The following is a 25,985-nucleotide window of genomic DNA, read 5'->3' as shown; positions in this document are numbered from 1 at the left end:
CTAAAAAAATTATTTTATTAACGTTTCGACGTCCAAATCGGATGTCATTGTCAAAATACAAAAATTAATCAGATTAAATAAATTATTAGAAAAAATTTTTTACTAAGCAACAACATTTTTGTTTAATTTAATAATATTTTGTATGTTGACAACGACATCCGGTTTAGACGTCGAAACGTTAATAAAATCAATTTTTTAGTTAAATTGTGGCTTAGTTCTCATTTAGAATAGTTGATTACAAAAATTCCACAAGGATAATAGCTTCAGAACAAGTTAATTATTATTGTGAAAGCTTTAGGTCTTCCTTTTATTTTAATCTTGGACGGTAATACTATTTCATTTATAACTAAAAAAATATATATTAATTTATAGTCTCTTATATTTTTCGTACTGTTTTAAAAATGTTCTTAAACTCGTTAAAAGAACTAAATAATTGTCCACACTCCATAGTTAATTTAAAAACAAACACTAAACAAATAAAAAATAAGAAATCACTGACACTCTAACTTTTTTATTTGCGTACACGTTAACGTATACCTAGACACAACCTTATATTTAGGTATATTCTTCTTCTCCTTCTTTAGTTTATTGGCCTCCACCTACTTGGGTATTTGGCCAGCTCATCGTCGTGGAATAAGTCAAAAATATTTATATTCTAATGACATTTATCGTATGTCATTGTAATAATATATACCAGTTTGTTAAAATTGGAGTTTTATACTGTTTTTGAAGGAAAGGAACGAAGGTTTACTATTGAAAATAAAACCATTTTGTAAAAGTAAAAATTTTCTATGAATAGTTCAAACGATCAAAAACACTTGTAACGTCACATAAATGTATTTTCTACTGACGTTTATAACGTCTAATTTAAAATTCTGTTTACTTTATTGGAAAAATGTAAATGTACAACCCAGTGACGTCACGACGCGTTTTGGACCACCTGTTTTAATTTGAATTTTTAATCGTCTTTAGGGGCCAAACGAAAGACAAACAAAACTTTTTTATCTTTGATACATGTTTTAAATTATGTTCTGTTGTGATTTATAACATTTTTTTTGAATTTAAAAATTTATGCAAGTTCCCTATTGAATCAAAACGAAAACGATTATTTTCTTTTCTTTTTAAAAAAATATGAGTCACCTCTCGACATCCAAATGTACTAATATTTTTACAGATGCGCCCTGGTCTATATTGGTAGTTTTAGGATCTCTTCTGGTTCAAACCTCATTTGACCAGTGAAGTCCTGCCTTACATCACCTAGCACAGGGGTCACCAAATATTCCCTGAGGGTCCGTTTCGAAAACCTATGACACTTCCGGGGGCCGGATTTATGCTGCCTTTGTCTGACTATTCTGATTCGATTTCTTTGTGGATTCTTGTTAAAAAATATCCCCTATAAACAAATCAGAAGGGTGCCGGGCGAAATTTTTGGGCAGAAATTGTTTAATATATTTTTTAACAAATTCAAAACATCACCTTTTTTGCCCGAGAAAATATGTTTTTAGCATCGCAAATGCATATTTTCGCATTTTTCAGATTTTAAATCGCTTATAACTCGAAAACTATCAACTTTTCAGAAATATCACAAGATACCTTTATTGTTTTTAATTACCCAAGAAACCTAAAAATGCATTTTTCGAGACAAAAAAGTAATTTTGAATTTGCTTAAAAAATTGTTTCACCCGGCACCCTTCTGATTTGTTAACCCCTCATGATTTAGAAAAATAATAATATCTGATTGCTTTTTGGTTACTGTATACTTTTCTGTAAGTTTTCCTGGTACAATAGTTAAATAAAATATAAATTCATTTGTATTGTTTTGATGTTATTATCAGTATACATATTTTGAAAATTGTATTGTAAATTGTTACTGAGAATATTTTAAAAATTTGGAATTTATATTTTGAATGCTGAGGTTTTTAGACATCTTCAATTTTGTAGAAAGGAAACTGAGGAATTTAAAATAAATATAATCATAGTACAAAATGCTAATTAACATGTTATCTTTTCTACATTAGTTTCAATGCAAGGTGTTTGTTGCAAACTTATTAAATCTGAAAATTATTTTAATTAAATGCACATCTGAAAAGTACTCCTACTTAAAATATAGTAGAAAGGAAATGAATATAAAAAAATCCACATGACAATTTTATATTACAGCTTACTTAATTTCAAAATTAATGATTAGTAAGTATAACAATAAGGGGGAAAACTCTTTACAAAATAAAATTATCAGAGAGAAAAATGACATTTTTTATGTACAACCCGTCTAAAGTTTGGAGTGAGTTTAGTGCAAATGAGTCTCATTAGGGAGTTGAGATAGTCATCTGTTAAGTGAGGTCTCTACCGATTTTTAATAAAGTTCATTCTTGATAAAGCGGCTTCGCACACATAGTTGAGCCCAACATAGTACACAATTTCATGGCCAAACATTTTCAAAATTGCCAAACACTAGGTATATTCTGAATTTATTGACGGTCCGCACAAAATTAGCTCACGGTCCGGATGCGGACCGCGGTCCGCTAATTGGTGACCCCTGCTATATACTACACACATCGGCGTACGTTTCACTTTCTATTTTGACTTAATTTGATTGAAAATGCATCGTACCCCATGGGAAAAGTTATAGCGGACGGACTATAATTTAGTAGTATTTTGTATTTTGACAACGGCACCCGATTTGGGCGTCGAAACGTTAATAAAATTATTTTTTCAATTTAATTGTGGCTTATTTCCCACCTAAATAGTTAATTATACCCTATTCCACGAACATACGACTGTTGTGGATTATCTCCACAACGAATATTTTACTGTGCAAATTATGAAGAACGAAAGTAAATTGCAAAATACATTGTTGCTTATTGGAACAATTATTAGAGCCATTTACTTTCGCACTTCTTATGTTGCACACTAAAATATTTGTTGTCGCGATAATCCAAGACAGTTGTATATTCGTGGAATAGCCCATATAATAATATTTCTTATATCCGGCAAGTCAGATAGCTCAGGCGGTAGGATGTCTTGACTTCCACGCAGGTAGGCCGGGGATCGAATCGCAGCATCTGCGAGTACATCTAGACATTTTTAAAAATGTCTATAAGCTAAATAAGCCTGAATAAAATGAGTACTTTGAGTAAAACCAAAGGTAATAATAGGAGGTTGAAGATTAGCACTGGCCCTGTTACCTTCCTTGCATGCCGTAGGCCCTAGAGATAGCAGACTATCCTGGTATAATCTCGAAAAGCCGCATTAGCGGTATAAAACGCGAGACTATTACAGATTTAATATATTTTTTGTAAATTGTAAGACATAAATTAATGAAAACTGTCATGTTTGAAAGTCTACCTTGAAATGAATTATTTGTTATTTAGAATATGAATTAAAGTGTTTATATTTACCTGTTCACATCATCTGACAAAGTAGGTATGTTGTGGATGGCTTTGGGTTTGACTTTTCTCACTTTATGGTTGCCCAGTTTAGCTCTAGTTTTTAATGAAACTTTACTCCTATGGGTTTTAAGAGCAGCTGTTGGAGATGGTTCAGGTGCTGCAACAGATCCTTTCATTTGAAGACATTTACCTTCTTTATAGTTATTACTAATAAAATTTGTATCTGTATTTGATTTTAATTCATTTTGAATGCCATTGGTGTTTGATCTAGGTACTGTAGTTTTAATCACAGCTGTACTAGGATTGAAGACCAAGCTATCGCTACAAATATAGCTAGTGCTTTTTAATGAGAGTAATTTTTCTCTTAAATCCTGAATTTCTCTGGTGTATTTATCTGGGATGGCTTCACATCGTTTATTAAAATAAGTGCTGGTGTCAAAACACACTGGAATCTGATTACTTAGTGTATGCATCTTAAAGTTTGAGTATGAACAAAACTCATTACAATAGGGGCTTGCTGATGAACTTGTTTTAAATTTGTTTGGACTAGGATATTTATCTAAAAGATCACTTCTACTGTATAAATGGCCTCTGGGAGATGTATTGTTATAACTATGACTGGTAATTGATTTATCCGGGCTTCTTACTTCAGATTTCTTCTGAAACGTAGGAATTTCAATCTAAAAAGAAAAGATAAAATTGAAGACACTTTAATTGGATTAAAAACTACATATATATTTCCACACAAATATCTGAATTTCAAACTTCTTTTGAATATTTTGAATGATTATATTTGAATAGTAAAGTTATTGTTTTTAATAAAACTTAACATTATATTGGAAACTAACATCCAATTTATATTGGAAAAAAGACAATGAAAAAAAAAATGGAAAATAAATAAAAAAAATAATAATAAAAAAAAATAAGTAAATAAAAAAAATTACAACGAAAGGAAATAATTTCAAATAGAAATAAAAATCGTTGAAAAATTAGATATAGGTATATAAAACAGTTCTTTGTAAAATTGGAGCAGAATTGTGATTGGATACCTACCTAAACAAACCAGTAAAAAGCAGGAAGCACTCCTTTAGAGCTTCCGCATAAATAATACAAATAATTCCAAAAAGGTAAAATGGCGAATGGACATGACTCCGAAGCCAATAATGCTCAAACACACACAACATTATTCCAATACAAGATTTGGTGGAAAGATTTATCGTCCAACAATAAACTGGCTTACTACCCAGGCATTTTTAGATGTGTTTGTCTTATATATGTAATAATTATCATATCTAAGGACATATTTTGACTTAGTAATTCTATTCACTAGAAAAACTCTATATGGCTCGATACTTCATTACAGAAAGAAGGATGTAGTTCTATGAATCAAATATATATTTACAATTATTGCCTTCTTCTCTGGTGGTACATCAAACATTTAACACACATTTTCTACACATCTACAAACTTTTGTAGATTTATTCTATTATCACAATTTCTTCAATAAAGAATTTGTGATCTTAGTATATTTACTGTAAAGCCTTGTTGCCAATTATTTTGGTAAAATAACAGAAAGTGAAAAGAAAAACAATATAATACTGTGTTCAACATTTTAAAAATATGTTAAAATTCTGTAATAAGACTTCTGTAATTCCTAGGACTTTAGCAAAGAGTGATCATTTGTTTTTATCCAATTTATCTGTCTAATTTAAAGGCTGTATGACACTAAGTATGCATTTTTTTGTATCATTTCTGATATAGAAAGTTATTTATATTTTCTTGTATCGTATGTTGCACATACATTTGTGCCCTGTAAGAAATGCATAGTGTCATACGGCCTTAAGTCGCAGAAAAAATCTGGATAAGTCTCTACACAAACGAAGTATAGTAAATCTCTGGACTCGGCATTGAATGATCTAAATAGGCTTATCTCAAAGTCAATAGAGGGATAGAAATGACCACTTTTTTAGATATTGAAGGCGCATTTAATAATGTTACCACCAACTCTTTGAAAATAGCAATGAGTAGATGAGGTACACTTGCGGTAATATGCAGGAGGATAAGGGCTTACTTGGAGAATAGGATACTAATATCCATTCTGAGCAAAGCAACTAATATCCACTCTGGGCAAAGCAACTATCAAAAGAGCAGGTGGGGGCATCCACAAGGAGGAGATCTGTCACCTCTACTTTGAGCAATCTTGGTAGATAATCTTCTCAAAAATCTGTACACAAAAAACTTTTATTGTCAAAGATACACTGAGAATATTGCAATTGTTGTCACCTAGAGGACAAAACAGCAGAACACATTTTGTGCCAGCCTGGCATATGCGCCAGCCTGGCATATGTCTGATTCTTTGTATTTGATGAGAAGCCTGCAGCCAACGGCTACATTTTTCAGTCTCGAAGTTATAAGTCTCTACATATATTTATCTGGACTTGTGTTATTTTCATAATATTGTGATAGAATCATAATCTTTTAAAGGTTACAAATCATCCTTACAATTTTGTGTAGATAAAATTAGATAATTATTATTTAACATTTTCAAGAATATACAGAAAAGCCATTAGGTAGAATTGTTGAAATCAACATACATTTTGAAGATAGTAGTACAGTTTTTTTTTGTTACAAGTTTGGTTATTTTGCCATCTGCCAAAAATATACAAACCTTCATTTCATTGATCAGATCAGAAACAACCATTTTGTGTAACAAACTTTTCAATGTATTATTGTTTTTTTAATTTTATGAAGTTCCATATTATGTTCTCTATGTCGTACAGACCAATAAGTCTCCTTCTGATTTTATCAAAAATCTTCGAAAGATTAATCCTTAACAGAATAGAAACCACAATACTTATAGAAAACCTGATCCCAGATCATCAGTTTGGTTTTCGCCCAAATCACTCAACCATACAACAGTGCCATAAATTAGTCAACAAAATAAAAGAGAGCCTAGAAGGGAAACAAATCTGCCTATCAGCATTCCTCGACATACAGCAAGCATTTAATAGAGTGTGGCACGAGAGTCTTATCTTCAAAATAAAAACTCAGCTAGAAAAATCTCAATGAACTAGAAGAACAGCTTAGATGCTGGAAAATAAAAATCAACACAAATAAATCTTGCCAAGTAAATTTCACAAATCGAAGAATTAGATGTCCACAACTACACCTAAATAATTCATCTGTACCAATAAAAACAGAAGTAAAGTACCTAGGCCTTCATCTAGAATCTAGACGAAAAACTTACTTGGAAATCACATATTGCAGCCAAACGACCACACCTCGACCTAAAAGTTGAAAATATGAGCTGGCTAATCAACAGAAGATCACAACTTTCATTAGAAAACAAACTGACCATCTATAAAACAATACTCAAACCAGTGTGGACATAATAATATGGAATCGAGCTGTGGGGCTGTAGCAAACCATTTAACAACAAAATACTACAGGCATTCCAGTCAAAGATTATTCGTACGTTAGCTAAAACCCCATGGTACGTATCAAACTAAACCCTTCATGTAGACCTGAACATTCCTTTCATCAATGATGTGATCGCTGACCACTCCAGAAGATACATGAATCGCTGAAGATACAAACCATCCAAACTATCTCATAGACGAATTATTCAACCCTCCACTGATTGACAGACGCCTAAAAAGACTTTGGCCAGAAGACCTAGCTGCTAGGAATCTTAGTGTAAAAGTACGAAATTCATATACTTTTTTGGGAATTTCTAAAATAAAAAGTACTGTACCAATTGTTTCGAAAATTTGCATGAGCATTTATCATAAAAAGAAATACATGTAAAACTATTTTCATAAAAAAATATTGAAAATTTAACGATTTATGCGCCATCTACTGGCACCGTGAAAATAAAAACATAGCTCCACTGCTGCAGTGATTGAGACTAATAGAGACACTGAAACATAAAATTTCAAAGTTATTGTTGAAATATAAGTTATTTTCTATACCATCAACTAGGGGTTTTTTGATCGGATAAAAAACGTCAATTTGGCGGTATTGGAAACTGAAAATGTTTTAGCTAATTTTAAAAAAAATTTTCAACAATTCGTCATTTTTCCAAAATTTAATATTTTTCAAAAATCCTAGTTGATGGACTGATGGTATAGGAAATAACTTATACAAGAACAAAAAACCGCTAAATGCCGTAAAAATGAGTGGCGCATACAATATTCCAGCTACAAAAGATCTGATATGAAAATTACGTGGCGCGAAAATGTATTTTCATTTTGATGCAAAACAAAATTCTAGTTTTATTTTAAAAGATTTTTCCATATTATTTGCTAAATTTGAAGTAAACGCGCCACGAAAGAGTTTCAAAATTCAAACTGTATCAAATTTACTCTTTTGTGGCGCGTTTACTTCAAATTTAGCAAATATTATGGAAAAATCTTTTAAAATAAAACTAGAATTTTGTTTTGCATCAAAATGAAAATACATTTTCGCGCCACGTAATTTTCATATCAGATCTTTTGTAGCTGGAATATTGTATGCGCCACTCATTTTTACGGCGTTTGGCGGTTTTTTGTTCTAGTATCAGGAGTTTTTCAAGTTATATACAAATTAAATGTATGAAGTTTAATGCAATTTTTCTCGATTACACGTTAAGCTTTATAAATGGTCACCTTTGTCGCATTATCTCTCAAATGATCTAGTGTCCATCGAATGTACACTAGATTTTTTTTCTAGTCGAAATAGATTGACTAAAAATATTGGGATGGCCGGTAAATGAACTCGGATTGCCCGTTGCAGATCAAATTTAGCGTCGTAACCACTACAACTACATAAACCATTTCGGGAATAATCGTTAATTGGATTATACTTTTGTAGCTTAATGACTTCTAAACGGCTTAACCGATTTTGATCACTAAACATGAGTTTGAAACGTATTGACAAGTAGTATCTGATGCATCTGAGGTCAAGTATGAAAACTAAAGCTGTTACAGAAATTATTGAGCTTGAAAAACCGTTTTTCCCCATAGGAAATAGATTTGATCATACTTATGAAGCGTATAACTTAAAATTTCGAATTTTCCCGGATATGACGTAAACAACGTTAGATTCGCCTAGAGTACTTCTACAAACGCTCAGTTATTGGCGCAATTCGTAGGTTGAAATTTTGAGTAATTGTCGAAAAACCAAAATTTTTAAAGTTTAGTTTTTCAATTTTTCGGCTATACTGAGCCGTGTGTATGTCTGAGCTTGATCGCTTAGGCACCATTTGAAAGCTTAACTCAACCCTATTGATGTGGTGTATTTGCGATTTTCAAGTCTCTCCTTGAACCTAAGACATATACGTCCAAAAAATTTGCCATTTTGTATCTACCTAGCCCTATAGCTGGCTTACGGGTTAACTGATTTTGATCACTAAACATGAGTTTGAAACGTATTGACAAGTAGTATCTGATGCATCTGAGGTCAAGTATGAAAACTAAAGCTGTTACAGAAATTATTGAGCTTGAAAAACCGTTTTTCCCCATATGAAATAGATTTGATCATACTTATGAAGCGTATAACTTAAAATTTCGAATTTTCCCGGATATGACGTAAACAACGTTAGATTCGCCTAGTTCGCGTATTTGCGATTTTCCTGTCTCTCCTTGAACCTAAGATATATACGTCCAAAAAATTTGCCATTTTGTATCTACCTAGCCCTATAGCTGGCTTACGGGTAGTCAGAAGTCAAAAATTACACCGGTTCTGAATCGGCCCTCACACCCTCTTGAAACACAGAAAAAATATTCAGATCGGTGTAACTTTTCCACATACATACATACATATATCCACAAACATTTTCCCCCTTTTTAAATAAAAATTGAGTTCTAATTCTGAGCTCGGTAACTTTTGAACGGTATAACCGATTTTCAAAATTAAACATGCGTTGGAAAGGTAATGATCTGTGCTATCAGAAGCCGCAAAGGTCGAACTTAAGTTTTTGAAATGTTTGGGAGTTTTGGGGACGAGAACGAAAAACAGACCCTAAATGGGAAGGGCCGTAAAATCCACAGCCTTGGACCAAAATGGAGAAGTAATATATGGATGGACGAGTCTTTTCCTAAACTTTAAGATGGGATTTGGCTCAATTTTCAATTCAGTCAGGTTTAGAAAATCGAAAATTTCGTGTATAATATATAGTGTAGCATGTAGGGGTGTTGTGCGCCACTGGCGAGAACTGCCATTCTCTGGTAATTTTCAAAATTAGATGTGCGTTGGAAAGGTACTGATCAGTACTATCAGAAGCCACAAAGGTCGAACTTATATTTTTATATTTTTGAAATTTTTGGTAGTTTTGAGAACGAGAAAGAAAAACAGACCCTAAATAGGAATAGACGTAAAATCCATACCCTATGACCAAAATGAAATGTTCAAATATGGATGGGCGAGTCTTTTCCTAAAATTTAATTTTTTAATTCAGTCAGATTTAGAAAATCGAAAATTTCGTGTATATATAGTGTCGCATGTACAGGGGTTGTGCGCCACTAGCGAGAATTGCCGTTTTCAGGGGTCGGGTTGGTCTCATTCTCTCCCAAATGATCTAGTACTTACGACACCAGTGATAAGACAATCCGAGTTCATATCCCAGCCATCCTAATAATTATGTAATTATGGCCGGCAAATGAACTCGGATTGCCCAATCAAACTTAACATTGTAACCACTACAAGTACATAAACCATGATTGATTAATAACATTGATTTTTTCGATATAAACTAAGTTTCGATAACCAATAAATCGAAAACTATTAATTTTATCAAAAAAATATAAAACATTTTTTGCTTACAATTAATGTTTTTACCAACATTTGCGGTCAAAATATAATAAAAAATTTCCACCCTTGAGATGGGGTGGCAACCACCCCATGGTAAAAGCGTCTTTCGGCATCATATAGATTTTGATCCTTGGACTATCCACTACTTATTGTCAAATTTTCAAGCAAATCGATCCATTCTGTAAAAATTGCGAAGTGAAAAGTTTCAGTTCCTGGACTAATTATACTTTTGGAGCTCTATAACTTCTGACGGCTGAAATTATGTTCACTAAACATGAGTTTAAAAAGTATTGACAAGTAGTATCTGATGCATCCAAGATCAAGTATGATAACTGAACTTATTACAGGAATTATTGAGCTTGAAAAACGGGTTTTCCCATAAGAAATAGATTTGATCATACTTATGAAGCCTATAACTAAAAAATTCAAATTTTCCGACATATGAGATATACACCGTTAGACGCGTCCTGAGTCCTACAAACGCTCAGTCATTGGCGCAATTCGTAGGTTGAAATTTTGAGTAATTGTCGAAAAACCAAAATTTTCAAAGTTTAATTTTTCAGTTTTTCGGCTATGGTGAGCAGTGTGTATGTCTCAGGTTGATCGCTTAAGCACCATTTGAAAGATTAACTCAACCCTATTGATTTGGTGTATTTGCGGTTTTCCTGTCTCTCCTTGAACCTAAGATATATATGCCCAAAAAATATGCTATTTTGTATCTACCTAGTCCTCTAGCTGGCTTACGGGTAGTCAGAAGTCAAAAATTAGACTGGTTCTAAATCGGCCCTCACACCCTCTTGAAACACAGAAAAAAAATTCAGATCGGTGTAACTTTTCCACACACATACATACATACATACATACATACATACAAACATTTTCCCTTTTTTAAATAAAAATTGAGTCATACTTCTGAGCTCGATAACTTTTGAATGGTATTACCGATTTTCTAAATTAAACATGCGTTGGAAAGGTAATGATCTGTGCTATCAGAAGCCGCAAAGGTCGGGCTTAACGACGTTCTACACCTTCGTTGCGGGGTATGCCTCTCGGAGGAAAGGGGGGGAAACTTATATGCAAGCGAAAGTTTTTAACAATGCATTTATAGCAGAATACTCAAATCATATGTTTCAGTTTTGAATACTTTATAAAAATAAATTATAATAAATTACGAAAATTACGGAATAAATTACGGAATTAATTATAATAAATAAATTAAAAATAAATGGTACGGTAAACAATCCTTATTTTTTAATATGTTATTCCTTACAAAAAAACCTTTAATCTAAGCACAAATAATTAAAAATCGTAAATTTGGGTCAAAAGTTATTAACTTTTTAAGAATTCTCATAAGAGCCCATGTTAAAACTTAACTTTGACCCTTAATAGTAATTAAACGGCACGGTAAAACAATTTTTTAAAAATCAAGTCTTAGTTTTTTGAAGTAAACTATAACATACTAAAATTTCATGCAAATCCTTAATTCTTTGCCGAAGGTGTAGAACATAGTTAAGTATTTGAAATTTTTGGGAGTTTTGGGGACGAGAACGAAAAACAGACTCTAAATGGGAAGGGTCGTAAATTCCACACCCTTGGACCAAAATGGAGATGTAACATATGGATGGACGAGTCTTTTCCTACACTTTAAGATGGGATTTGGCCCAATTTTCAATTCAGTCAGGTTTAGAAAATCGAAAATTTCGTGTATATATTAGTGCCGCTTGTAGGGGTGTTGTGCGCCACTGGTGAGAACTGCCGTTCTCTGTGGATTTCAATAATCACTTTGAAATTTTATGTTTCAAGATTTCTATTAGTCCCAATTACTGCAGCAGTGGGGCCATGTTTTTATTTTCACGGTGGCAGAAGATGGTGCATAAATTGTTGTTTAATTTTCAATATTTTTTATGAAAACTGTTTTACATGTACTTCTTTTTATAATAAATGCTCAATTGGTACAGTAAGTACTTTTTATTTTATAAATTCCCAAAAAAAGTATATGAATTTCGTACTTTTAGACTAGGATAGCCCCTTAATGAAGTAGATTGTAAATTAGCAATGAATAAATAAATAAAAAAAAATGTTCTCCATGTAATTTATTGGAGTGATGCATAGTGAATTTTAAAGTTTATATAAAAACATCTTTAGTTTTAAAATGAGTACTATTTTAACTTTGATGACCATACTTCAAAGTTAATAAATCAAGAACATGAATTATTGTTTAAAGTATATACAAACCTTACTGATCTTCACAGGCTCCAATCTCGACTTCCCTTTTCCTTGCATGCTACCTAAATTTTCGATTTGATCATCAATATCAGCGAATTTCCCACTGGTTTCATATGTACCTGCACTTTTACAACACTCAAAGCCAGTTGATTCATTAGACAATTTTGGAAGCCCTGCCAAATTGTTTGAAAGTTGACAATTATTTGATATATAGGAGGTAGGAAGTTCACAAAGATTTGATCTAATTCTCGAAAATTCATATCTCATATCTTTTTCTTGCCACTGGCCCTTTACTGTAACAATAATCAGTACATATATAAATTATTTATAAAAAATACATTTTTTATATTATTTAACATTAAAATAGTGCTTAATATGACTAGAAGCAGATGAAAAGTAAATACTTTGCTTAAAATTAATAATTTTATTTGTCACATAAACATCAACATGGCACTTAATAATATACAAGAATTCCTAACAGGTCATGACTTATCCCTTTCACTGGAAAAGTGTGAGGCAATATGGTTCACAAAGGGACACAGGAGAAACATCCCACCTGTTATCCAAGTTAATGGACCTTGGAATAACATTCCAGCAACACCTCAAATGGGATACACACATAACAAATAATATCACAAAAGCAAAAAAATTTCTCAATGTATTAAGAGCTATAAGCAGAGTATGGTGGGGAGCTGACCCGTGCACCCTTTTAATGGCATTTCAGGGACTTGTGAGATCCCACTTAGACTTTGGTGGACTCTTTATAAAACCAACCAATAAATCAATCCTAAATAAACTGGATTCAATCCTTTTTGAAGGTGTTAGAATAGCTCTTGGTTGTATGAAGTCGACTCCACATGCAGCACTATTAGCAGAGGCAAACTTACTAGAACCAGAACAAAGAAGGAAACTATTAACCATAGGGTTTTTGAAGAGAATTTTATGTATTAGAAACCACCCTCTAACCGAATTAATTTCAAGTACCAGAAGAATATTAATAAATAGACCAGCCTTTTGGAGAGATGACAATACTTGATAGCTGCTTTAGCTGAATTCATGCCATATCTCAAGGACATTTACAAGTCAAACAACTTCCCATGCTATGAAGTTCCTTATAATACACTGTGTAGTATAGTGAAGACAGTCCCTTTGAATCTAAAAAAAAAATGATCCCATGATCAAAGAACAATTTTTTATAAACACACCATACCTTTATATTCACTGATGCATCGAAGAAAGACCTTACAACAGGGTTTGGAATCAGTATACCAGATATCAACATAAAATGCAGCTCAAAGTTACCAAACCACCTCTCCATATGTAAAGCGGAGGTCATAGGAATCTATGAGGTAATTAAATTAGCATTTAGGAAAAACTTATTCAGAATAATCATTTTTTCTGATTCAAGCAGTGCAATTGAAAAAATCACCAGTTGTGCAGTCAAAAATGTATCAGAGTTTTGGCCTATTGAAACAAAAAGACTTATAGTTCATCCAACTGGAAATGTCTTTGACATCAAATTAGCATGGATATTGGGACATTCAAATATCCCGGGTAACGAAGAAGCTGACACCCTAGCTAATATAGGAAGAAATTTGAACATACCAATGGCCATGCCCCTCGATGTCCAAGACGTATATACTCACATTAAGTCTAAAGTGTATGATGAATTCAGAAATAAATGGAACAACCTAATCAGAATCAAAAACTATCAATACCGAAAAGTACAACCTACCTTTCCTAAAAATAAATGGTTTGCCATTCTCCCATTCATAGATCGAAGACACATCACTACAATTATTAGGTTACGTACAGGGCACTGTCTAACAAAAAAAACTTGCATAGAATGAATCTGGCAGACAATTCCTATTGCGAATATGGGTCCATAGAAAATCTTAATCACATATTTTTTGAATGCCCTATTAACTCCATTCCAAACTGGGATATCTACAATTTTTTTGCCAATAAAGGACTTCCAACCCCGATAACAATATATTCAATTTTACATAACGTAGATGAAGAATCAATCAAAGTAATTATGAAGTTTCTTAGCATAAACAGTTTGAAACTATAATGCTCAACTAGCTACACCTTATTTCTAATTCATGCTTATTACTAATAGGTTGTGTTTGTTATTGCATAACGCCCATATGTTCGCTTACTACAGTATAGGTTGTGTATAAAAAGTAAATATTTAGTCAAAGTTATCACCATAGCCAATTTACTTAAAAAAAAATCAAGAAGTAGACATATTCGGCGGGCCCGACATGGTCATGAGCCAGTCAACGTCGTGATCGCCAACCTGATCGAGCTGGCCAAATTACATAAAGCAAGGCCAATAACCAAGCAAGCAAGCAGCAATTATTTGTCACATATGGGCGATTCCACGAACATACGCCTGTTTTGGATTACTTCGACAACGAATATTTTTCTGTGCAACATAAGTACGAAAGTAAATGGCCCTAATAATTATTCCAATAAACAACAATGTAATTTGCAAGTTACTTTCGTTCTTCTTATTTTGCACAGTAAAATATTCGTTGTCGAAGTAATCCAAAACAGGCGTATGTTCGTGGAATAGGGTATATCTACATAGCTACTGCATGTCAACTCCAATATAATGAAGGAACTAATGATCAAAATGATGAATACCGATCCAAATTCAACATATATCTACAGAATTACCAGTCTTTATATAAATTTTAATATCACTGAAGCTCTTAGGTAAATAAAAGACAAGCTATATAACAAAAAACAGTGGTGTTTGATCATATGCAATTGTTCTGAAATTCAAAACTAGAACAAATGATCATTTATCAAATACATGTCCCGTCATATTCTAGTCTTCTACTAATAGTAGGGGAGGAAAGTACAGTAGGCTACCGTAAGTTCGGCCTCGGTTAGTTCGGTCTCCGCTTAGTCCGGCCGGCTCTCTGAGCATTAGTCACACACTTTGTACATCAAAAATCACTAAAAAAAAAAATTCAGAAAAAAAATACTGACTTTTTTGTTTAAGAAGCCAAACCACCAATGTGCAATAATATTTTTAAATTTTATTAGGTCTAGAGTTCTGTAAGTATTGTTTTATAGTATTTTTGTAACAGTCTATCTTTTCATATGTGTTAAATATATGTCAGAGTATTCCTCTGTGTTGTCTTCTACTTAATGTACAAGTGTTTTGTTTTTGCTAGATCCATACAAACAATAAATGGACATTTTTAAGATAAGCATCAGTTAGTTCAGCCACTTTTAAGTTCGGCCCAGGGTCCGGTCCCGAGGTGGCCAAACTTCGGGAGTCTACTGTATGCTAAATTTGCAGTTACTCAAGCGTTATGAGGACCTATTGAGTTGTGAAGATTAGGTCCTACAACCAAAAAAAGTTAAGTAAAGTTTTCCATTTAAGCGGGGACTTTCCATTTTTTAATTTAATTTTCCATTTCCAACAATATTTTTTTACAATTTTATTGCTGTCTATTTATAATTCGAAACAATGTCTCGAATAAAAGTTACTTATTTTTACGTAAGGAATCCAAATCGTTAATAAAAAATGGGGGCTCCCATTTAAGATTTTAAAGTAACCCCCCCCCTACACCTCCATGGGAGGTTGTGTTTGGTGTTTGGTGCCATTCGATAGCTTTTTCAAAAATATTGAATACATGTTTTTTGCAGTTTTTCGATTTGATGTTCATTTCACAAAATATCGTGGGGTTCGTATTTAAACTTTTAAAATTTACCTGCCACCCTACTCCGTGGGGGTCCTGATGTTCATTTCGCGAAATATTCGCTTTTTTTGTGAAACTTTTTGACCCGCCCATTTCCTTACGCCCCGCTTAAATCGTCAGATTTTTGAAATATACACTCTTTTGCATGTACTTAACTTACCTTATCTTAATCTGGCAATTTCGAGTATTTTTAAGGATAGATTCTTTTTTTCGGACCCCCCTTAACGAACTCCCCTGTATTAAGATACAATTTATGGTAGGGGTACATTTACAGGGTACAAGGTTTCTCCCCCATGTAATTTTCTAACGCGCTCGAGTAACTGCAAAAGTCCCCGCTTGGGCCCCCCTACCATAATTATTATCATATTATGTTCATTCAGTGACTCAGCTGAACTCAGAAATCTGAACAGAGATGTATCAAAAGCAATTCGTAAAGATCAGAGGAAGTACAATACTGAGAAAATACAAAAGGTGATTGAAGAAAATGGAAATATGAAAATACTCAGAAGAATGCTTTGTTATGGTAAAACGGAAATTGTTAAACTAAAAGACAAGGAAGGTAACATAACAACAGACAGTGGGAGAATGCTAAAGATAACAAAAAGTTTCTATGAAGAATTATATATAAAAGCCAGTTAACAGAAGAAGACAAAACACAAATTAGAGAATGCAGAGTAATGAACCAAAGATCTGAACTTCTGCCTAAAATAACGATAGAAGAAGTGAAACGAACCCTAAAGGAAATGAAAAACAACAAGGCTCTGATAGACGACCAAATAGTAATAGAAGCTGTTAAAGTAGGAGGCAAGAAACTGCTGGAAGTAGTAACTGAACTATTTAACCTATATCTAAACCAAGGTATAATCCCTACAAAATGGAACAATGCAATTACTATCCTAGTACACAAAAAAGGAGATATATCAGACCTAGAGAATTATAGACTGATAAATCTGTTGTCACATATCTACAAATGGTTTACCAAAATCATCACAAAATGCTTAGAACCAAAACTAGATTTATATATTAACAGCATAAGGAGCAAGTTGGGTTTAAGAAAGGTTATGAAACAACTAACCACCTACAAACACTTACAATACTATTTTAAAAATGAATGTGTTGAATATAATAAACCACTCATGTTGATTTTCATCAACTTCAAAAAAGCTTTTGATACCGTGGAATTACCAGCAGTATTAACCCTTTCAGCGCCGCTATAATATTTCCAGCCTCAGCTCCTGTGCCTGCAGAAATAATCTCCTTTGAATACTTAGGTGCCATGGACGTGCTTACGCATCAACAGTACTGGTCAATTGTCATCTTTGGACATGCGTACATGTCACCGGAGCTGAAAGGGTTAAGAGCATTGGAACAAAGCCGAGTAGACTATAGATACACAAGTTTGATAAAAAAAAAAGTAAAACATATATACAACAATGCAACAGCATCTGCTAAACTCCATGACTTTAGACTTTAAACCAATGAATATAGAATTGAGCGAGTAATTAGACAGGACGACACTGTCTCCCCCTAACTATTTAATGCAGCTCTGAAATATGCATTTAAAAAACTAGATTGGGCTAAAAGGGAATAAATATTGATGGTGAATATTTAAGCCACATGCACTTTGCAGATGATATTGTCATTACAGCCGAGAGTTTAAATGAAGCTCACAAAATGATGGAAGAAGTAAAACAGGCAATAGAAAAAGTAGACTTGAACATAAACTTTCAAAAAACAAAACACCAATTTCAAAAAAGACCAATTTAGTTCCAAGTGATGTTATGAGAGTAGGTAGGTACAAAGTACATCAGGTTTTTCTTCTTCTTGCAGTACCGTCTCCTATCGGAGGTTGGCTACCATCACAGTAATCTTAACTTTGTTGGCTGCAGCTCTGAACAACTGTATTGAACTGCACTCATACCACTCCCTTAAATTTCGCAACCAGGAAATCCTCCTATGTCCCACATTTCTCTTTCCCGAGATTTTTCCTTGGATTATGAGTCTTAGCAGAGAGTACTTTTCTCCTCTCATTATGTGGCCTAGATACTCCAGTTTTTTCGTTTGTATGGTTTTTATGACTTCACATTTATTCCCCATCTTCAGCAAAACATCTTATTTGTTACTCTTTCTGTCTACGGTATTTTCTCCTGTAACACCACATCTCGAATGCCTCAATGTTTTTGATGTTTATCTTTTTCAGTGTCCAAGCTTCCATGAAGTACAGCAGAACGGAGAAAACGTAGCACCTTAACATTCTCGTTCTTAAGTTTATATTTATGTCCCGGCTGCATAGGAACTTTTTCATTTTGACAAACGATTGTCTTGCTATCTCAATTCGCCTCTTGATTTCTCTTGTCTGGTCATTAGTATCAGTGAAGCAAACCCCTATATATTTGTAGGACGTAACTCTTTCAACTAGCTGATTATTTATGGTTAAATTCACATTGGTGTATAGCTTCTTTGTTACAATCATGAATTTAGTCTTTTTGATGTTAAATTTTAGACCATACTTATTGGTATGAGTGTTTATGTTTTCCATCAAATACTGTAAATTTGCTAGGTTATCTGTTACTATTAGCGTGTCATCAGCGTATCGTATATTGTTAATTAACTCTCTGTTAATGTTCATACCAATGTTTTGCTCACGGAGCGCTTCCTGACATATTGTTTCGCTATATACACTGAGGTGCCAAAAAATCGATCCACTAAAAATTTGGTCATTTTTTATGTTTCGAATCGCCTAAACCTGTTGTCCGATTTAAGTGATTTTTTAATCACTTTATAGTCTTATTCATTGACAATATCGCTGTAATAATATTGTTTCTAGACAGTCAAACTGTCATTATATACCAGGTGTGCGAATCAAAGTGTTTTTTTTCTCAAAGTTCACATCACTCTCTGGACTATTCTAGCATTTATAAAATACCGAAATTAAAACCCAACTATAGCCTCAGGTTTTCTTAACATTTTGTCTTTCGACTCATTCACTTATGTTGGATAATAAAAAAGTTAGATACTTTAACAACTGGCCAAGTTCGTCATCAGTACAGAGTATTTCTAAATAAGTGCGACAAACTTTAAGGGGTAATTTTGCATGAGAAAATAATGATAATTTGCTTCATAATCATATGTCCGCAAACGCTTCGTTTCCGAGATACGGGATGTTCAATTTTTTTTTACAAACTGACAATTTACTTATTGCTTTAAAACCAGTTGAGATAATATGCAAATCAAATTTGGTGGGCTTTAAGACGTATTTATTGCACATTTTTTGACATACAATTAAGAATTTAATATTCACCATTGGCGTGCAAACGGGTATTATGACCGATAATATTACCCATATGCACGCCAATGGTGAATACAAAAATTCTTAATTGTGTGCCAAAAAATGTGCAATAACTAAGTCTTAAAACCCACCTAGTTTGATTTGCATATCTCAACTGGTTTTAAAGCAATAAATAAATCGTCAGTTTAAAAAAAAATTAACATTCCGTATCTCAGTAACGAAGAGTTTGCGGACATATGATAATAAAGCAAATTCTCATTATTTTATCATGTAAAATTACCCCTTAAAGTTTGTCGCACTTATTTAGAAACACCCTGTACTGCTGACGAACATGGCCAGTTGTTAAAGAACCTAACTTTTTTATTATCCAACATAAGCGAATGAATTGAAAGACTAAATGTTAAGAAAACCTGAGGCTATAATTGGGTTTTAATTTCAGTATTTTATAAATGCTAGAATGTCCACAGGGTGATGCGAACTTTGAGAAAAAAAAACAGTTTGATTCATACACCCGGTATACAATCACAGTTTAACTGTCCAACAACAATATTATTACAGCAATATTGTCAATGGATAAGGCTATAACGTGGTAAAAAAATCACTTAAATCGGACAACAGGTTTAGGAAATTCACAACATCAAAGATGGCCAAACTTTTAGTGGATCGATTTTTTTGCACCACAGTGTATATTGAATAGTAGTGGAGAAAGCACACAACCCTGACGCACACCTCAATGAATCTCAATTTCTTCAGTTAACTCATTATCAACCTTAATTTTTGCTGTTTGTCCCCAGTACAACCTGGATATGATGTTAATGTCGCAACTGTCGATGTTTTTGCTTCTTAGCATTTCATACAGCTTTTGGTGTCTGACTTTATCGAAGGCCTTCTCAAAATTTATGAAACCTACGTAGAGGTCTTGGTTTACATCCAAACATCTTTGCATTAACACACTCAGACCAAACAAAGCTTCACATGTTCCCAGTCCACTTCTGAATCCAAACTGTGTGGAATCAGGTTTTTAGCTATATCTATTTAGGGCATGAAATGAGAATAGGAAAAGACAATCAAAATTGTGAGATTCAGCTTCATATAGGCTTAAGATGGGCGGCATTTGGCAAGATGTTACATGTTCTACAAGAGGAAGGAAAAAGTTTACAACCAGTGCTTACTGCCGGTAATAACATAGATAATATGGTTCTGAAACCATAACTTTGACTAAACATTCTGCAAAGATTGAGAATACTCCAAAGAAAAATGGAAAGAGCAATGTTGGGAATAACAAGAAGAGATATGGTAACAAATAGGATAGTGAGAGAGAGGATTAAAGTGACAGATATCATAGAAAAAATTGCTCAAGCCAAATAGAGATAGGCTGGACATGTAGCACGTTCAAATGATAATAGCTGGACCAAAAGACTCATAGCATGGAGACCTATAGAAGATAAAAGACAGAGGTAGACTACCAAAAAAATAGGTGAATGACTTAAGAAAAACCGTGGGAAATTGGGTACAGAAGGCACAAGATAGAGAACAATGAAAGAATGTAAAGGAGACCTGTATCCAACAGTGGATGCTGCAAGAGGTTGAGGAATGATGATGATGATATGTTCATTTACCTATAAAATCAGCCCAGAAACTATAAAAGAAGCCAAGGATGAACCATCGACTAGATGGACAGACGATATAAAAAGAGTAGCAGAAAACTGGCTACAAAAGGCTCAATGTAGAGAACACTGGAGAGAACTGAGGGAGGCCTATGTCCAGCTGTGGACATGATTGGCTGATTGATGATGATGTTCATTTACAAAAGTCAATCCATATACTCCACATGTTATTAGAACACCTGAGTATGGTTCCAACTAAACACTAAGTACATTAAAAATTTAAAAAACAACTTATGCTGTTTTGCAAGCTTGGATAATATGATTTAACAACTCAGTGAGACCTCATAAAAAGTTGGAAACTCCTTTAATTATTGAAGACTATACCATAATGGTTGAAGAGAATTAAAATTCATGCCTTTCATGCCGTTTGAGGACACATGTCCTCATATAAGAAAAAATTGTTCTAAGCCAACCATAATCCCTAGAATTTGTAAATCTAGAAAATAAATATCACAAAAAGATCCAGTGAATTAAAGCAATTATATTTTTTACATTATTCTAAAGGATGAACTATATTTTTTAAATAAACCTAAAAAGCATAAAACTCATTATTCAAATTGAGATTAATGGAACTTCTAAAAGAAAGAAAATGGAGATACATGCGTGATTATCAAAATAATCATAAAATGTACTTACATTCATATTCGAATTCCATATTTTCGTATTCTTGGCTACGATTATATTTCTTTGGAGTTAAAGTCTTTAATTCTTTGCTTTTTCTTCTACAAGGCTCATTCGTTTCGCTAATAGAACGTCTCCTTTGAGGTCCTCTTTCACACATTGAACACCAAGTCCTGTAAGAAAACTTTTCTTCCTTGCTGTAACGGTCGAAGTTACAATCCCCCATGCCGTTCTTAAGCCTATAAATTTATATAGGGCTATTGATGTACAATATCTCAATCAAAAATCACTTAAACTTAAAATTTAAGACACAGGAAAGAAAAATGAATGCTGTGCCTTGGTACCGTTTTTAAATGGGAGTGGCTATTTCACCCAACAACCGGTAGATTGCTGACATGTTTGCAGTCACGTTTTAAAACTTCAGTTTCGGATTTTTAAAAGCATTGGTTACATTTAATTTTTTATTTTAGGATACAATGTTTGTCAAAATTAACAATAAAATTCCGAAACAAAAATCACGGAAAATAACAGACTCATTATTTGAAGAAAAGTACACCTCTTTATCGGAGGGAGGACAAGTCGGGCAAAAAAATCAGTAGAAACAAGAGATATGAAAGAAGAATCAGTATAACTTTTGTGATTTTTCGATATACTAGGTACCTAGTAAATCATTTTGAAAACTGAAGATGCTCAGTACATACATATTATAGTAAATTATAAGAGTTTAAGATAAAAAAGTATCTATGAATGCCAGTGGCGGCTGGTGGGGTAAAATTTTGGGTAGGCCAAGCCAGCAAATTACATATAGCTATGTGTAATCAGTGGCGGATCCAGAGGGAGGAGTCACGGTGTCATGACCCCCCCCCCAAATATTTGAAAACCCACTGATCCTATTGGTGGTAAGACTAAAAGTGACCTTGCATCAGAGAAAAGTAATCACCCTCAAGATCCATGACCCCCAAAAAAATAGCCGCCAGTGGGTGTACCTAATACATATTTTTTTTTGTGTGAGAGTGGGAATCTTCTAAAGACCGTACCAGATGAACCGTACCTGGCGTGTGTTGGATTCAGAGTAAACGGAGTACATCCGAAAGCAGTTCCCCCTCTGGGGGCCTTGTCTCCGGATGCGTCCGTGTTACAATGGGTGCGTTCGGACGACCACAGCGGCTGGACAGCTGAGCCAGCAGTAGCTGTCAGACGTCACCGCTGGAAGTCAGCAGCTGAGAGATTTACTAAGCTTTCCCTATCACGGCTGGATGCAACCACTCAGCCGATTTATGCTGACAGCCAGCCGATATGGTCGTCCGAACGCACCCAATGCCTACCAACTAAACCCGCTCTCGGCTTACGCGCGTGGCACGTCTTTCCAGACCGTTCTCTCGCGCGCACAGCCGCTCTTTTTCTGTTCTTTCCTTTTTCTCTCTGTTGCTTATATTGCTCTTGTTTACCCCTGTTGTCCACTGGCGAAGCGTCCATGTAACCATTGTTACCATTGGTAACAGTTAAAATTTGTAAATAAATATTTTATGACTACTATGAAATAATTCCATTTATATTTTTTAAAAATAGAAATATTTGTTAATAGTATCTACCTAATTCAGTAAAATAGTAAACTAGACGCACGAAAATATCAGCGAGTTTATGTAAAATCGGTTGCACGTTATTATAATACGCCCTTACCACAGTATAAAGAGGTTCCATATTTATTATACTGTGCCCTTACCGTGCGCCGCGCCGTTTACCACTTCTGTGAGTGGCAACGATAGTAGGATATCTTTGACTGGATCGTCTCTGAAAATTTTGCGGGGACGATGGCTCTGAAACCGCGTATTGGTGTTACCAAATTTTAATTTGGTGACGCTAGGTAGGGCCGGTGTCTATCGGGACAGAAAATACCGACCGTAAGAATATCAGACTTAATAAATGCAATTTTAATTATTATTATAATTATAGGTAATAATTATAATTCCATTTATGAAGTCTGTTATTCTTAGGGCCGGTATTTTCTCGATTAAACTCCGGTTAGTTAACCGTACCGGCCCTTTGGATTCGACTAGTTTATAACTTGTAACTGTACTTGCTTATTATACAGATAATATATCTATACCTTTTTATCCTATATAAATCATATTAATCGATTTTAATTACTTGTCGAAATATATTAATTAACAACAACATTATTATAATATGACATATAATAATATTGATTATACAGTACATTGTAGTGTATAATCAATAAAATAAAAATTATTTAATATTTTAGGCTAAAAATGACAAATGAATGTACTGATTAGTATACTAATTATACAATTTGGATTTTTTAATAAAGTATAAAGGTGATATAATACATATTTTACCTAAAAACAACAAATATGTTTTTAGTTTGTAGATACTTAATATAATTTCTTAAATTTTTAATTTTTTAATTTTATTTCATCTATTTTTATAATAGACCTGGATCGCGCGTACCAAAAAAAAGTTGATTAATAGCAAGCTGAAAATTCACGGTGTCTAGTCGAACAAACTTTGATGTATGGGAACACTGTATATATAAAAATATTTATAAAATACATTATATATATAGATAATATATAATATATCTGGTATATATTTAATATCTGGTTTTGGTAACACTTTAGAAAAAGTCACGCGTCGCCACTGCTGTTGTCTCTCTCTTTCTATAATCAGTAGACTGTGATGAAAGCCGATTTTGCGTCATTGTATTTCGAAGAGACACCGAGAAGAGATGACTTTATTCGCTTTAAAGTGGAGAAGGTTCTTTCAACTGAAGCGCTTGTTGCAGGTATTGTAGCAAGTAAACAAAATAACTTGTAGCTTTCAAGAAGAATTTCATTGGTTTCGTTGTCAAACGTACTTTTAATTAGTTCTAACTCTTATCGTGAAAATTTTCACGATGAATAGCAGAAAAAATCATCTCTAGTTCAGTTTTTAATAAGGATTTATTAAAAAGTAGTTCATATGTATCCATCAATGAGTAAAAAGCTTTTTGTGGAAATTTAGCGCCATATTCTGTGTGAATCTTTTATTATCGCCCAATTCCAGAAATAAATTCCGTTTGTTTAAAAATATGTTACAATAATTATAGATTATGTTACAGTTACATATTTTTTATCAAAACTTAAAAGAAAATTTATATTACAATTCGATAATTACGTTACAATTGGCGACGATGGTTGGCGAAGGCCCGATCGTCTGGTGCCTAAACAGCAAGCATAAGACGACAATATAAAAATCGTTGTCCGGCAAGCGACTTAACTTCAAACGCTTTTTGTACGGAGATCTTATGTGAGCGGGGTCGGCCGGCTCCGAACGGGCCTATTAATGATATTTAAAATGCCTGGATACGATTCAATGCTTTCTGTGATAATATATAACATAGTTGTTTTAACGGAAGCTAATGTATTGAGTGATTTAGTACATTTAAAAGTTATTTACATGCATTAACATAATTTTTGAATATATGTTTTTCAATTTTAAAGCTGTTAAAATTATTGGTTAGGCCCGGCCTATCCTGCCTACCCCCAAAAGCCGCCACTGATGAATGCAAAATATATATCCCAACACAAATTATATGACTTAAAACTATTAAATATTTTAAAAAATTAAATAAAAATATATTTAATGGCAAGACACATCTAAAGAAATGACATAATAAGGGATGCATGTGAGCAATAATTAAAGTACCATAGGGGAAAAGAAAGCAACTAGGATTTACACATAGAGTAGTCGGGCTAGACGAAAAAAGGCCCAACCTTGTATGGCGAGCTGCCCCAAATTTTACGATTCTAACCTTTGGGGGATCAGTAGTATGTAGTTTAAATTTAAAATCGCGACTGAATTCCGCCGTTGCGTTAGCCGCTATCTTGATTTTAAAGGAGAACCGTTATTGCTCAATATCTCTTTCTTCTTCTTCTGGTAGCACTACAACCCGGGGTGGGTCTTGGCTGAATGCACAACTCGCTTTTATCTCGAGCGGTCGTCCATAATAGTTGGGTCAGTGAGCCCCATTGTTCTTAGATCTGACTATATATTGTCTCTCCATCGCATTCGTGGGCGTCCTTAAGGGCCTTCTTCCTGTGGGGACTTCCTCCCAGATCAGTTTGGTAAGGCGGTTTTTAGGGAGCTATGGACATGGCCAAGTCCATCTTAGGGCCGGTTGTTCGAACGCTAATCAACAATGATCATTATCAAATATTTAATTACTGTTACCAACTGTCAATGTCTACTTTGTTTGGGTTGCTGAATTACAATTATGAAATTA

At 33.6% G+C, this 25,985-nt stretch overlaps 1 protein-coding gene across 3 annotated transcripts in view; it reads right to left on the bottom strand.

Annotated features, from left to right (window-relative positions):
• Positions 1-25,985, bottom strand: part of LOC114327501 (tubulin monoglutamylase TTLL4) — a 158,345-nt gene that overhangs the window by 130,267 nt on the left and 2,093 nt on the right. Inside the window, exons 2-4 of one of the 3 annotated variants that reach the window (XM_028276140.2) lie at positions 21,719-21,942; positions 12,414-12,697; positions 3,399-4,069 (exon numbers count right to left, since the gene is read on the bottom strand). In XM_028276140.2, the coding sequence (XP_028131941.1) occupies positions 3,399-4,069; positions 12,414-12,697; positions 21,719-21,929 (1,166 nt within the window). In that variant the 5' untranslated portion in view covers positions 21,930-21,942. Of the gene's footprint in view, positions 1-3,398; positions 4,070-12,413; positions 12,698-21,718; positions 22,086-25,985 lie in introns of those variants that run through there. The other 2 variants (XM_028276139.2, XM_028276141.2) reach the window with 2 other exon arrangements.

Source organism: Diabrotica virgifera, chromosome 7 (genome assembly GCF_917563875.1).
Source record: "Diabrotica virgifera virgifera chromosome 7, PGI_DIABVI_V3a".
In the NCBI taxonomy this organism is placed as follows: Eukaryota; Metazoa; Arthropoda; class Insecta; order Coleoptera; family Chrysomelidae; genus Diabrotica; species Diabrotica virgifera.
The sequence above is the reverse complement of the archived record's forward strand: the minus strand, read 5'-3'. Positions and strand labels throughout refer to the sequence as shown.